The 14,310-nt window shown below is 42.5% G+C and overlaps 1 protein-coding gene across 1 annotated transcript in view; it reads left to right on the forward strand.

The window, feature by feature from the left end:
• GPATCH1 (G-patch domain containing 1) overlaps positions 1–14,310 on the forward strand; it is a 43,881-nt gene that overhangs the window by 27,573 nt on the left and 1,998 nt on the right. The window contains exons 16-19 of the mRNA XM_079906865.1: positions 4,843–5,056; positions 8,640–8,747; positions 10,718–10,815; positions 12,257–12,405. Of these exons, the coding sequence (XP_079762991.1) occupies positions 4,843–5,056; positions 8,640–8,747; positions 10,718–10,815; positions 12,257–12,405 (569 nt within the window). The remainder of the gene's footprint in view (positions 1–4,842; positions 5,057–8,639; positions 8,748–10,717; positions 10,816–12,256; positions 12,406–14,310) is intronic.

Consider the following 14,310-nt stretch of genomic DNA (forward strand, 5'->3'; position numbering starts at 1 on the left):
AGCATTTCTTTTACAGCAGTTCCAACAACTAATTCTCTTAATTTTCTTTCATCTGAGAATATCCTGTATTCCATCTTCACTCCTAAAGGATGTTTTTGCTGGATGTAGAATTCTGGGTCAACAGGTCTTTTCTTTTAGCTCTTTAAAAATGTTGTGCCACTTCCTTCTGGCCTTGTAGTTCCTGATGAGAAACCTACAGTCGTTCACATTGTTGTTCCTGTCCTTGTAGTGATGTGACTTTTCCTCTGGCTCCTTTCAAGCTTTTCACTTTGTCTTTGGTTTTTAGCTGTTTGGTAGTGATATATCTGGGTGTGCATTTCTTTGAGATTATTTTGTTTGGGGTTTTATGAATTTCTTGAATCTTTAAGTTTGTCTTTGACCAAATTTGGGGCATTTTCAGCCATTATTTTATTCAAATATATTTTCTGCACCACACTCTCGTGCCTCTCCTGAGACTCTGATGACATAAATGTAATACTTTTTGAATTCGTCCTATAGGTCTTTGAGCCTCTGTTCTGTTTTTCACCCTCTTTTTTTTCTTTCTGTTGTTTAAATCAGGTAATTTCAATTGATCTGTCTTCAAGTTCACTGAGTCTTTCCTCTGTCATCTCCATTCTGCTATTGAGCCCTGAATTTTTTATTTGGGTTATTGTATTTATATCTTTTATTTCTTTGCTGAGACCTTATTTTAATCTTTTCTTCATTTGTCTTTATTCTTGGAGCAGGGTCATAATAGCTGCTTTTAAAGTCTATCTCGTAATTCCAACAGTTTTGTCATTTTGGTTCTTGTCATTTGGGGTTGGTGTTTGCTGGTTACCTTCTGCAAGTTGAGATTTTCCTGGTTGTTTGTGTACCAAGTAAATTTGGCATGTACTCTGGACACTTTGAATATTATGTAATGAGACCCTGGGTCTTGTTTAAATTCGAGGGAGAATGTTGCCTTTTTGTTTTGTTGTCTTATTTTGCTTTAGCAGACAATCGACCTAATTAGGTTCAGGATACAAGTTCCAACCCATCTGGGTTGAAATGTCTTTCCGTTTTCAAAGCCTTTGTAGTACTCTTCAGATCTTTCCTGTATGTGCTCTTCCTGGTGGTTGGTCTGGGACCTGGCTGGTAGTTAATCCCATAGTTCTGTTATCAGAGGCTTTGATTTGCTCATGGAATCAGATCCATGAGCTCAGAGGTGAGTGAGAAGCTCATAAACCACTATACAGGATCACCCTCTTGAGCTCCTCCTCTTCGTGATCTTCCTGACATTTTCTTCTTTTTTTTTTTTATAAATTTATTTTATTTATTTATTTTTGACTGCGTTGGGTCTTCGTTGCTGTGTGCGGGCTTTCTCTAGTTGCGGCGAGCAGGGACCACTCTTCGTTGCGGTGTGTGGGCTTCTCGTTGCGGAGCATGGGCTCCAGGCGCGCGGGCTTCAGTAGTTGTGGCTCGCGGGCTCTAGAGCGCAGGCTCAGTAGTTGTGGTATGCGGGCCCAGCTGTTCCACGGCATGTAGGATCTTCCCAGACCAGGGATTGAACCTGAGTCCCCTGCATTGGCAGGCGGATTCTTAACCACTGCGCCACCAGGGAAGACCCGTTCCTTACATTTTCTGACTCTGGGCTCCCCCTTCAAGTCCTCCAGTCAGAAAGCTGGGACTTTAGTTTGCCTGCTCAGCCTTGCACTTCCTGTGACTGTTTCTGCCTGGAGTCAAGTGGCAAGAGGGCAGGAAGGGGAAAACAGCAATAGGATTCACTCCAGACTGTTCGGACCACAGCTCCTGTGGTCAGAGGAAAGGGTTCCCCTCCTTCAGAGCCTGGCAGCTGCAGCCACTACCCATGCCACCACGGATTTGGAACCACTCCATTTGGGTTTTAATGGCATAAAACCCTAACCAGGGATTCTGGCTCTGTGATATGGTCATTGGATTAGAAAGCCTTCTAGATTTTCTCAAATCATGTTGAGATAGTATTTAGATAATTTCGGCTGGAATGTCTTGGTTCTTGCTTTTTCACTTATTAGCTTGTGACCTTAGGAGGGTCTCTTCCCCTTTCTGGGTTATTTAATTTCTTTCCCTGAAAGCTTTCTGAGACAGCACAAATGTGAATGTGCACACTTCTGGTGGAAGGTGGGGGGTGGTGAGGGAGCTTTGCAGATACAGTCATGTGTGTTTGGTGTGCGTTGTTGTTTAATTTCAGTACAGCTCCTATTATATTCCGAAAAAAATAAAAACAAAAAAGATCAGCTTCCGTAGTTATCTGAGAGTTGAATATCTCATGTACTCATGTACTTTTATTAATGTAGACATTATTAAAGGCCAAGACTGTCTGCAAACACTGTCATTCAGTTACGGTCCATGCATGTGACATTGGTATCTGCGGTTTGCCATAAAGGTATATGATCTGTGACTTTTCTAGGGAATTGTGGCCATGATTTCCTGTGTTTTACTGTCAGCCTCTCTCTCCTACATCTTCTATAATTTTTAAAATTTTGAAACAATCTTAAAAGTTTAAATACAGTACAGATAATTTTGTTTCCTGAACCACTTGGGTATAAGTTGCCAACCAGATGCCCTGTCACACCTGTGTTTCCTTTAAAGAAGGGCATTTTCTTATATAAGCACAGTACATCTATCAAAATCAGGAAGTTAACATTGATACATTACTGCTGTCCAATCCTCAGACCCATTCAAGTTCCACTAGTTGTCCTAATAATGTCCTTTATGGCAAAAGAATTCAGCTCAGCATCACTTGTTGCATTTAGCTGTCATGTCTCTTTAGTCTCCTTCAGTCTGGAACAGTTCCTCAGTATTCCCTTGACTTCCATGATCTTGATACTTTTCTTTTAAATTTATTTTTTAAATTTATTTTAAAAATGAAATTTAATTTTTTTAATTTAATTTTTTTTTTTTTGGCCAAGCCGTGCGGCATGTGGGATCTTAGTTCCCTGACCAGGGATCGAGCCTGTGCCCCCGGCATTGGGAGTGCGGAGTCGTGATCTTGTTACTTTTGAAGATTACAGGCCAGTATTTTGTAGAATACCCCTCAATTTGGGCTCATCAGGCGTTTCCCCAGGATTAGATTCTGGTTTTGCATTTTTGGCAGGAACACCTCAGAAGGGATGCTGCTGTGCTTTCGCTGTGTCCTGCCAAGTAGAACACGATGATGATTTTTCCCGTTACTGATGTTCACTTTGATTATTCGAGTAAGGTGGTGTCTGCCAGACTTCTCCACTGTGAAGTCAGTCTTTTCCCCTTTGTAGTTAAGTACTTTTATTTATTCATTTCTTATTAATTTGTACTTAATACACATTTAAGAGCTTTGAAATATATAAATACCCTGTCCTTCATCAAACTATTGATGTCACTGTGGACCCACGGTTTCCTATTTTATCCAGAGGGATAATTCAGTACTATCATTATTTATTTTAATGCTCCAATTGTGCTAGTTTGGTTAGTTGAGGCTCCTTCAAGTTGGCTTCTGTGTCCAGTTGAAATGTCCCTTTTACCCTCTGAGCATGTCCTCACTTTCTGGGCACAGTAAGATGTTCTGGCCTCATCTTTTTATTTCTTAGCCCCAGCTCTAGAATCAGTCCTTACTCCAAGGTGTCTTGGTTATTTTTAGTGGGCAATGGTATGCTTTCCTTCCTTAATTTTTTTCTATGAAAAGGGTTTACTTTAAAATCATAAATTCCACTATCTTGTGTCGGTTTTCCTCACGTGCATATTTGTAACTCTGCTTCAGAAATTGGAGGTGGTGTGGGACTGGGGAGGGACCCCAGGCCGAGAGCAAGGAGAGCTTGATAGAGTCCAGGCCCACCCTGGGCACGTAGCATGCGTGTGTCGGTGACAGAGCCTCTTGTCGCCCCTGACCCACGTTCTTCAGTGGTAAAATGGAAGGACTGAAGTGGGTTCTGATCTAGGCCAGTCCTGGGCTCTCTCGTCACTGCTGTTCGCACTTAGCATGTTAGATCACCCCATGTCTGTCTGGTGATTAGCTGTTAGGATGTGGGAGCCATGTCTTCTTCATACCTTTGCTCCTTGTTTATAGAATGGAGTGTATACCAAGTCACTGCCTCTTTATTGGCTCACCTGACTCTCCATACCTGGGCTGCTTTTAGGAAGGGTGACGTGTAATTGCCGAGGGGATCTCCAGGACCATTTTGTTGGCTTGTTCTCGGTGCCTTCCCCATTGTGTGGAGGCCCCCAGTTTTCTCTTCAGCACTTTTTTTTTTTTTTTTTTTTTTGCGTTATGTGGGCCTCTCACTGTCGTGGCCTCTCTCGTTGCGGAGCACAGGCTCCGGACATGCTGGCTCAGCGGCCATGGCTTATGGGCCTAGCCGCGGCATGTGGGATCTTCCTGGACCAGGGCACGAACCCGTGTCCCCTGCATTGGCAGGTGGACTCTCAACCACTGCGCCACCAGGGAAGCCCTCTTCAGCACTTTTATACGAGTACACTGTCTTCACTACCTTTCATGTGGGACCTCTGAAGGCTCGGATAGACTTTTGAAAAGAGGACAGAGGCACTGTGCTAGTCCCTACTCCTTTTTCTGGGTCCTTTGCAATTCTGATTAATGACCTGTTTCCACGTATAGCTTCAGCTGCTTCTACCAGTCAGCACAATATACAGGTGTTGAATCAGAAGCACCACAAAAATGATGCCATGTGAGCGATCATCGTTTAGTTAGGCAGTGCGTGGGTGTGGAGACCCATGTAAATGAGCACAAACATAAGTATGTGTGCATATGTGGGCATGCGTGCGTGTGTGTGTGTGCACGGGTGCCATGTTCCTGAACACGTGTCTCCTTTCACCCTTGCTGCTTCATTTCTGACTATTATGTCACTGTTAATACAGGTAAACAAAGGTGTGGATTCACAGACTGAAGGAGAGGGTAGCCGCCCATCCATGGACTTATTCAAAGCCATCTTTGCCAGCTCCTCAGATGAAAAGTCTTCATCCTCTGAGGATGAGCAGGGCGACAGTGAGGATGATCAGGAGGGTACCAGGGAAGCCGACTTCAAAGGTTCCCAAGAGGCTGACGTGGTGGAGACATCATCTGTGGCCCAAGGTATGTCACATATTTTAGACTTTGGGATCTAAAAAAGAAAACAGTGATGTTTCTAGAGAGGCTGCTTTCTTCATTTAGTGTGTAATTTGGAACCAGGATAATTAGCAATTGATGATTTTTTGATGATGTTTTAATCTTTTGTATTTTTTAAGTTAAAAAAGTTGTATTTAATTATAGTTAATTTACAATATTATATTAGTTTCAGGCGTACAACATAGTGATTCAAAATTTTTGTAGATTGTACTCCATTTAAAGTTGTTATAAAATATTGGCTATATTCCCTGTGCTGTACGATCTATCTTTGTATCTTATATATTTTATACATAATAGTTTGTATCACTTAATCCCCTACCCCTCGTTTACCCCTCCCACCTTCTCTCTCCCCACTGGTAACCACGAGTATGTTTTCTGTGTCTGTGAGTCTGTTTCTGTTTAGTTATATTCATTCAGTTGTTTTATTTTTTAGATTCCACATGTAAGTGATAACATACAGTATTTGTCTTTCTTTGTCTGAGTTATTTCACTTAGCATAATACCCTCCCAGGTCCATCCATGTTGTTGCAAATGGCAAAATTTCATTCTTTCTTATGGCTGAGTAGGATTCCATTGTGTATATACACCATATCTTCTTCATCCATTCGTCTGTTGATGGACACTTAGGGAGCTTCCATATCTTGGCTATTATAAATAATGCTGCTGTGAACATTAGGGTGCATGTATCTTTTCAAATTAGAGTTTTCGGGTTTTTTCTGGAAATATACCCAGGAGTGGAATTGCTGGATCACATGATAGTTCTATTTTTAGTTTTTTGAGGAACCTCTGTACTATTTTCCACAGTGGCTGCACCAATTTACATTCCCACCAACAATGTACAAGGGTTCTCTTTTCTCTACATCCTCACCAACATTTGTTATTTGTGGTCTGTTTGATGGTAGCCATTCTGACAAGTGTGAGGTGATATCAAAACCAGGATGATGGAAAAAAAAAAACACAAGAAGATTTATACCAGCAGTTGTCTTTTCATTATGTTGATGGTTTCCTTTGCTGTGCAAAAGCTTTTTAGTTTAATTAGGTCTTATTTGGTTTTTGGCTTTTTAAAAATATTTATTTAGTTATATATTTATTTATTTGGTTGCACCGGCTCTTAGTTGCGGCAGGCAGGCTCCTTAGTTGCGGCTCCCTGGCTCCGTAGTTGCAGCATGTGGGCTCCTTAGTTGTGGCATGCGAACTTTTAATTGCGGCATGCATGAGGGATCTAGTTCCCCAACCAGATATCAAACCCGGGCCCCCTGCATTGGGAGTGCAGAGTCTTACCCACTGAACCTCCAGGAAGGTCCCTTATTTATTTATTTTTGCTTCTGTTTCCTTGCCTTAGCAGACAGATCCAAAAAAAAATTTCTATGATTTATAATCTTTTGTATCTTTAAATGGGGTGGAGCAGAGTTTTTTTTTTCTCTCTATCTGGTATAAATCTCTGATATATTTTTAGGATGTAGAGATGTGTTTGATAATATTGATTTTCCTACTTATCCTAGTTGAGGAGAATTAAAAAATAGTAAAATTTTCATTTAAAAAATAGCTTTTTTTTTTTTTTAACCTGGTTGCTGATGAGGTGCCAGGATTAGTGGAAAACATTTGGTGATGACATATACAGGGTTTCTTCCTGCTTTCCTCTCTGTAGGGCAGATTGTATGCTCTGGAACAGCCATCAGATTGGCATTGCCTGGCACATAAGTAGCACTTGGTAGATGGTGTCTGTTCTCGTTACAGTGAGTCTAACATCTGGTTAGTAGCCTGTCTACTTGTTCTCTTTACCCCAGCCAGGAGTTTGGGCATAGGAAAGGAGGCTGTCTGGTGCTTGCAAGGGTGGGAGACTTTTCAGATGTTTGGGTGGGTGGACAGAATTTCCCATCTCAGTTTTAGATTGTTCTGCCTGCCCCTTTCAGTCTGTGGTGGACTTGGGTTTAATTTTTGAGGGCCTTTAACCAAAAAGTTACATAGAGATATAAAATATTGTTTATTCTTAGGTGATTGCAAATGTCAGCCTATTTTTTTCTTTGTGAGAAAAAAACAACTTATTTTTTTATTACAGAGTCATATATTACTTGAAAAGTTTAAAAATATAGAAACATAGGGACTTCCCTGGTGGTCCAGTGGTTAAGAATCTGCCTTCTAATGTAGGGGATGCAGGTTCAATTCCTGGTTGGGGAACTAAGATCCCACGTGCCACGCGGCAACTAAGCCTGTACGCTTCAACTACTGCGCCTGCACGTCACAACTAGAGATCCCAAGTGGTGCAACTACTGAGCCTGTGTGCTCTGGAGCCTGTGCCACAACTAGAGAGAAGCCCGCACGCCAAAACAGAAGATCCCACATGCCACAACTTAGACCTGACACAGCCAAAAAAAAAGAAAAGAAATGTAGAAAGCTTAAGTCTCTGGGAATTCCCCCTTCCCAGAGATAACCACCATTAATGCTTTGATGCATATTTTTCCGGACTTTCCCCATCTTTCTCTCTTCTCTCTGAAAACCTAATCATCTCTTTTTAAAAAATGAGATTATTAATGTGAACACGATAATTTGTTCATATTCAGTTTTTCTCCTCTGACGATTTATTTTGAGTGAAATGAAGCCTCCTCAGCTGGGACATAGTCTTACATCCTGTTTTTTAATTAATTAATTTTTGGCTGCGTTGGGTCTTCGTTGCTGCACACGGGCTTTCTCTAGTTGCAGCGAGCGGGGGCTACTCTTGGTTGTGGTGTGCGGGCTTCTCATTGCGGTGGCTTCTCTTGTTGCTGAGCACGGGTTCTAGGCGCACGGGCTTCACTAGTTGTGGTGCGTGGGCTCAGTAGTTGTGGCTCGCAGGCTCTAGAGCACAGGCTTAGTAGTTGTGACGCACAGGCTTAGTTGCTCCGTGGCATGTGGGATCGTCCCAGACCAGGACTTGAACTTGTGTCCCCTGCATTGGCAGGGGGATTCTTAACCACTGCACCACCAGTGAAGCCGTACATCCTGTTTATTTGTAAGTCTTTATTCTCCTGAGATGGCCCTTCCTTGAGGTTGTGTTTCTACCTTTTATTTTTATTTATTTATTTCAGTTTTTGCGATATTGTATTTAGTCCTCTTGGCTGGCTTAATCACATTGTTGTTTTTGTTTTTTGGCCATGCCACGTGGCATGTGGGATCTTAGTTCCCCGACCAGGGATCGAACCCACGCCCCCTGCACTGGAAGTGCAGGGTCATAACCGCTGGACTGCCAGGGAAGTCCCGATGGTGTTTCAACCTTTTAGGTCTCAGGTGATGTGGAGTGTGTGCCACAAGTACCCTCACCACCCCTGTGGTACAGCCCCTGGGGCACCTGCTTGCAGGTGCCCTTGTGTGACCGACATTCCAACTCAAATGTCCAGGAGGTCAGAGGTTGGGCCTGTGTGTTCACTGCTGTGTCATCAGCACCTGGCGTGAGCTAGTTACGCGGGGTGCTGACGAAAAGCACATGCTATCTGGTAAAAACAGACATTTATTGAAGACTCAAGCACATTAATATTTGGCATGTATCTAAAATTAATATCCTGGTGTTTTTCAGCTAGTGAGCCAGCACCCCAGGAGCCCGCACCTTTCTTCCCAATTCAGAAGATACAGATAGATGAAAGAGAAGAGTTCGGCCCGCAGCTGCCTCCCGTCTTCTGCCCCAGTGAGTCGAGAGCTCCTTATGTCATCTGTTTGCATTGGGGCCAGAGTCTCCCCCAAGATAGGACAACTCTAACCACATTGTTCTGTCTGCCAACGTAATCCAGCATGAGGCTGACCAAATATATATGTTTGTTTCTAGTTTATCCGTTCTCAGCCATGTTTGGAAAATCAGTGCTTCCACCTTGTGCCTAAATGATAGGTGTTGCTTTTCAGCCTTAGAGTCCTTTAATTTTTTTTTTAACTTTTTAACAGATAGGGCCCTAAGTATCTCAAATTTTGTCACGTATAGAGATAAAAAAGTAAAAATCTAGGGCACAAAGATGGGATAGGAATTGTAGGGAGAAGGATATTCTGAGACTTCTTTATACTTCGGCTAATGCAGCAAATAAAACTAATCCTTTCAGAAGTAAGTACAGCTCATCCTCCTCCCGCAATATCTGTTAACAGCTTCTGTTCAGTGCCGGCTTAAACTGACATCTCATGTTAAAATGTTTAGACTGGTTGGCATCTCTTTGAAAGCTGAGTTAACAAACATCTGATAATAGGGCCCAGATATAGAAATGACATAAAATTCTATTATGTACTTTATAGTTTCCTGTAGTGCCCACATATGCGTAGTGGCTTGGTTAATTAACCCAGCCTTCAAAGAGATGAAAGCAGAGAGGAGTCAAATGTGTGAAGTTTTGAAAAATCTTGGTGGATGTATTTCTCATTTGTGTAAGTGTTCAGATCTTTAGTTTAAAATAAGTGTCGGCACTTGAAAGCTAAGTTAGTTATGCCCATTTCCCAGATGGTTCTTGATAACCTTGTAATAGTTGATAACTTAATTTGGTCTATGGGCTATTTTCCAAAAACTAGCATCAGAAAAAAAAAAAAAGTTTGGGGAGGTCAACCTGGGAAACATTTGACCAAACTGTAGGACTAGAAAATTGCAGGCATTGGTTAACTGGGTTTGGGAAATAAACCATACTCCTGAAATACCTCGGAATTTTTCTTTAGGTAGAAAAAAGTTGATTTAATGACTTACACTGTTTCTGCTATAGATAATTTTCTGCTGGTTTGATGACCTGGAAGTTAATGACCTATGAAAACGTTTTGGTCAGAATTTGGAGGTGGAGAAGTGGAGCGCATGCAACTTGTTTAGTCTTTTTTTTTTTTTTAATTTAATTTAATTTTTTTTTTTATACAGCAGGTTCTTATTAGGTATCCATTTAATACATATTAGTGTATACATGTCAGTCCCAATCTCCCAATTCAACCCACCACCACCACCACCACCCCTGCCACTTTCCCCTCTTGGTGTCCATATGTTTGTTCTCTACATCTATGTCTCTGTTTCTGCCATGTTTACTCATTTTTAATGATCAAGTACATTATTTTGTTTTGGTGCTAATTTTTTAATGTTTCTGCTTATAAGACAAACTCACATGAAATGTGCTTTTGTAAAGGGTGGACGGTGTCACAGGGGCGGACAATTATGTGCCAGATTCTGGGCTATGGGATTCATGTGCATGGTCCCATCTAATCCCCTCTGTGTCCCCAGAAGGATAGGGATTCTTATTTTCCCCATTTTTCAGACAGGAAAACAGACTTGGAGAGGTTTAGCGACATGCCAAAGACCACAGACCTGCTGACAGAGCCAGATTCAGACTCTGGTCTATCTCTGAGTTTACCTGAGGATGTTAAATGACAGAAGGCTGGTAGGCATTCTGGTCTGACTTTATCTTCATCTGGCAGATAAGACTGTGGCCAGACACCATTGGATCACTCTGGTCTTAGGTTGAGGTTTCTGGCAGTTTCTAAATATAGATCTACAACGTGATATGCTAATCTGCTTGTTTATCAGTGAGGCAGGGCAGGAGTTCTGCCTTAATGGTAAACATCTGTCTACGTCAGACTCCTAACTCAGTAATTTAGCCTTCTCTTCGCCTGTAGTCTCTAAGTAATGTCTTTATTACATTCGTGTTTCAGATGCTCGTCAGAAACTTGAGGCACCTCTCAAAGAGAAACATAAAAAGAACAAAGAAAAACACAAGACCAAGAAAGAGCACAGACGGAAGAAAGAGAAGGTAACTTCTGGGTGTACCAGGATCAGTGTGTGGGGTCAGACGCCCCTGCTTCTGTCGTCTAGACCAGCCTCCAGGGGTGACCCATGAAGCCAGTCAAGATGGAGGCCACAGGTCTCGCTACACCTTGACAGAAATGTTGATAGTCAATGGAAACCCTCGATTTTCAGAAAAACTTTTTTTTCTTTTGCTTTGACCACATCGCACGTCATGCGGGATCTTCCCTGACCAGAGGTCGAACCCGTGCCCCCTGCCATGAAGCACGGAGTCTAACCACTGGACCGCCAGGGAAGTCCTGTTTTTCTTTTAGACAGAATATCTTAATTTATTCAGTTCTACTTAAAATTTTTTTTTTATTCATGAACATTAAAAAGTAGGAGAAAAGGACATTTAAATATCTTAGAGTTGAGAATTCCCTGGCGGTCCAGTGGTTAGGACTCGGGGCTTTCACTGTGGGGGCCAGGTTCAATCCCTGGTCGGGGAACTAAGATCCCGCAAGTTGCTCGGCCAAAAAAATAAATTAAATATCTTAGAGTAATGGTTGAGTATTAAATAACAGAATAGTTAATTACTGTGTTTAATAAAACAATTGTTTTTAATAAAATACTTAGATAATGAATAAAAACATTTGATATTGATTATCATTCAGTATTAAAGGAAGGTATTAGTTTGCACGTTTCTCAACTACTTTGTCATCATTACAAATAGAGATTTGGGTCTGTAGCTTGCCATTTGAAGTGATGGACACTTAAAGAACACTGTTGACACTGCTGTCTCAACATCCGTGTCTTCTTTTGAGTTATGGCACAGGCTTTTAATTCAGTTAATGTTAGTTAGTGCTGGGTACCCACAGTGATCTGGGTAGTAGTAGAATTGATTAGGAACAGTTCCTCTTTTGGCTACCTGAAAAAAGGATTCTTGAGCATGGAAGGTAAGAGAAGTTCTCCTGGAGTGAAAGGAAAGAAACTGGTGCCGACAGATTTGAAAACCAAACTCACGTGTTTCTCACTGGCATATGTGCTGTTCTCTGACCTTCTACCAGTTTCTTCTTTGTGCTTTTCCAGGGAGCTTGCCATCCTGATATGTGGTTTGTCACATATGGCTAAAGAAATGGAGCAGGCAGGTTCACGGGCGGGGGGGTGGGGGGACGGGGTCACCTTGGATGAGATGGGGGCTGAGTGTCATGATGGGGTCCTTCCTGTGCCTGCTTGGTTCTGCTGTGTCTGTCGCCAGAAGATCAATTCTGTGAGCATATGCGCGGTGGAGAGTGTGTGCCCAGTTGTGTGTCCTGGTCTGTCCCACACCAGGCTAAAGCTCCCCCAGGTGAAGTTTTTTGGTTTTGAATGACTCCAGCAACCAAATGCCTCATTAGCCTGCCACTGCGTGGAATTAGGAAGGGAAACACCCATTTGTTCTCCTTGATTTGTTTATTTATTTATTTCAGAAAAAGAAACACCGGAAGCACAAACACAAAGGCAAGCAAAAGAATAAAAAGTCAGAGAAAAGTAGTAGTTCCGAGAGTACGAACAGCAGTGACAGCCAGAGCGATGAAGAAGGGGCCGCAGACCTGTCACCCCAGGAGCTGCTGAGAAGGTAGGCGACAGGAGACAGTAGGCTTTCAGAAACCCTCAGAGGCTCGTTGAAACCTTGCTGTGTTTGCATAGAGGGAAATGTCAGAAATGATAAATTTGTGCTTTAACTCGTTTTTTAAAAAGTTAACTTTTAATTGCATAAGTAATACGTAAATATATTATCATTGTGAAAATTCAGATCTTACAGATAAGGCTTGAAGTGGCCCATGACCAATTCCCCAAATCTCTCTTCTCTCCACAGTAACCTCTGTCATCTGTTGCTTTGTAACTCTGAAGACTTTTTTGCACAGCCACACACACACACACACACACACACACACACACACACACACACACACACAGAGGTACATGTGCATTTTGTTGCACGTTTTTAATATAAATAATATAACTTTTTGTAGCATAAATCTAGAGGGAATGAACATTTAGAAGGAATAAATGTCACCAAATTGTTTCCACAAGTGGCTCTATCCATTTAAATTATGAAAGCACCTTGTTATTACATCAGTTACAAACAGCACAGAGATGTTTGCCAGCCTGATGGGTAAAGAATGGCATGTCATCTTCGTTGCATTTCCTGAATCAGTAATGAGGCTGAGCAGCGTTTCCTGTGTGTCTCAGCCTTTGCCATGGGCTCTTTTGTGAATAATGTGCTCCTGTCCTTTGCACAATATTCTGTTTTCTGTTAGATTTTTATACTGGTTTTTCGGTACTGTTTTTACTGATTTTTAGGAATTTAAAAATAATTCTGGATAGTAATCCTTTGTGTTTTAGAGTGTTACCTGTTATATGACTTTTAACAATCTTTGTTGAACAGAAACTTTAGTTTTGGGAACACTCAGTTTTACGAATTTTTGTGTTGTTGTTGGTATGTTTTACATTTTGTCTTTTTAAGGCCTTCCCTAATGTAAGGTTTTGTATATATATATAGACTATTCTCATGCTTTTGTAGTTCTGTTTTGGTTTAACCTATTTGAATTGTTTTATTTTCCTTTTTTTGTGTGTGAACAGAGTAGGGTAGGCATCCAACTTACCTTTCTCCAGATAGATGGCCGGTTGTATTAGTGAGAGTGAGTAGGCGAGCTGCGATGAAAAGAAACCCTCTCAACCCACTGGCACAGCACAGTGGAGCATAAGTTAAATTGAGAAAGTTACTCAGGATCCCAGTTTGTTCCGCTCTAGAATGTGGCCCTCAGAGGAGCCGAGGGGAACGGGTTGGAGGATGGTCTTGGAGGTTCTCATGGTCCTGCCTGGAAGTCGCTGTCTTCCCTTCCCCTCCAGCCCCCGGGCCGGAGCAGCTGGGTGGCCCTGCCCGGCCAGCACGGGACCAGGTAGGGCAAGTCCAGTTGTGGGCCCAGGGTGACGGGGGACACGGCAGGCGCAAGCCCTGGCCACTCGGCCCCACCGGTGCTCTGGGCTGTTAAGGGAGGTGTAGCTTGATCAGATTCTAAATGCCTGTGCCCATGTGGATCGGTTCCTGGATTCTCTGTTCTGGTTTCTTAGCCTTTTTTTTTTTTTTTTTTTTGCGGTACGCAGGCCTCTCACTGTTGTGGCCTCTCCCGTTGCGGAGCACAGGCTCCGGACGCGCAGGCCCAGCAGCCATGGCTCACGGGCCCAGCCGCTCCGCGGCATGTGGGATCTTCCCGGACCGGGGCACGAATCGGTGTCCCCTGCATCGGCAGGCGGACTCTCAACCACTGCGCCACCAGGGAAGCCCCCAGTTTTCTATTTTTTCATCCGCCCTCTTTTAATTACTGTGGCCTTATAGTATATTTTGCCGTCTGGAAAGACAAGTGCCGCTGCCTTGTCCTTTTTCATTTATTTCTTTAGAATGGACAGGACCTTCTCATGGTTCAGAAGCAATACGGATATGAGCATTTCAGTTTAATCCAGAGCCCCCTGAAGCGGC

This window comes from Stenella coeruleoalba, assembly GCF_951394435.1.
Source record: "Stenella coeruleoalba genome assembly, chromosome: 20".
NCBI lineage: Eukaryota > Metazoa > Chordata > Mammalia > Artiodactyla > Delphinidae > Stenella > Stenella coeruleoalba.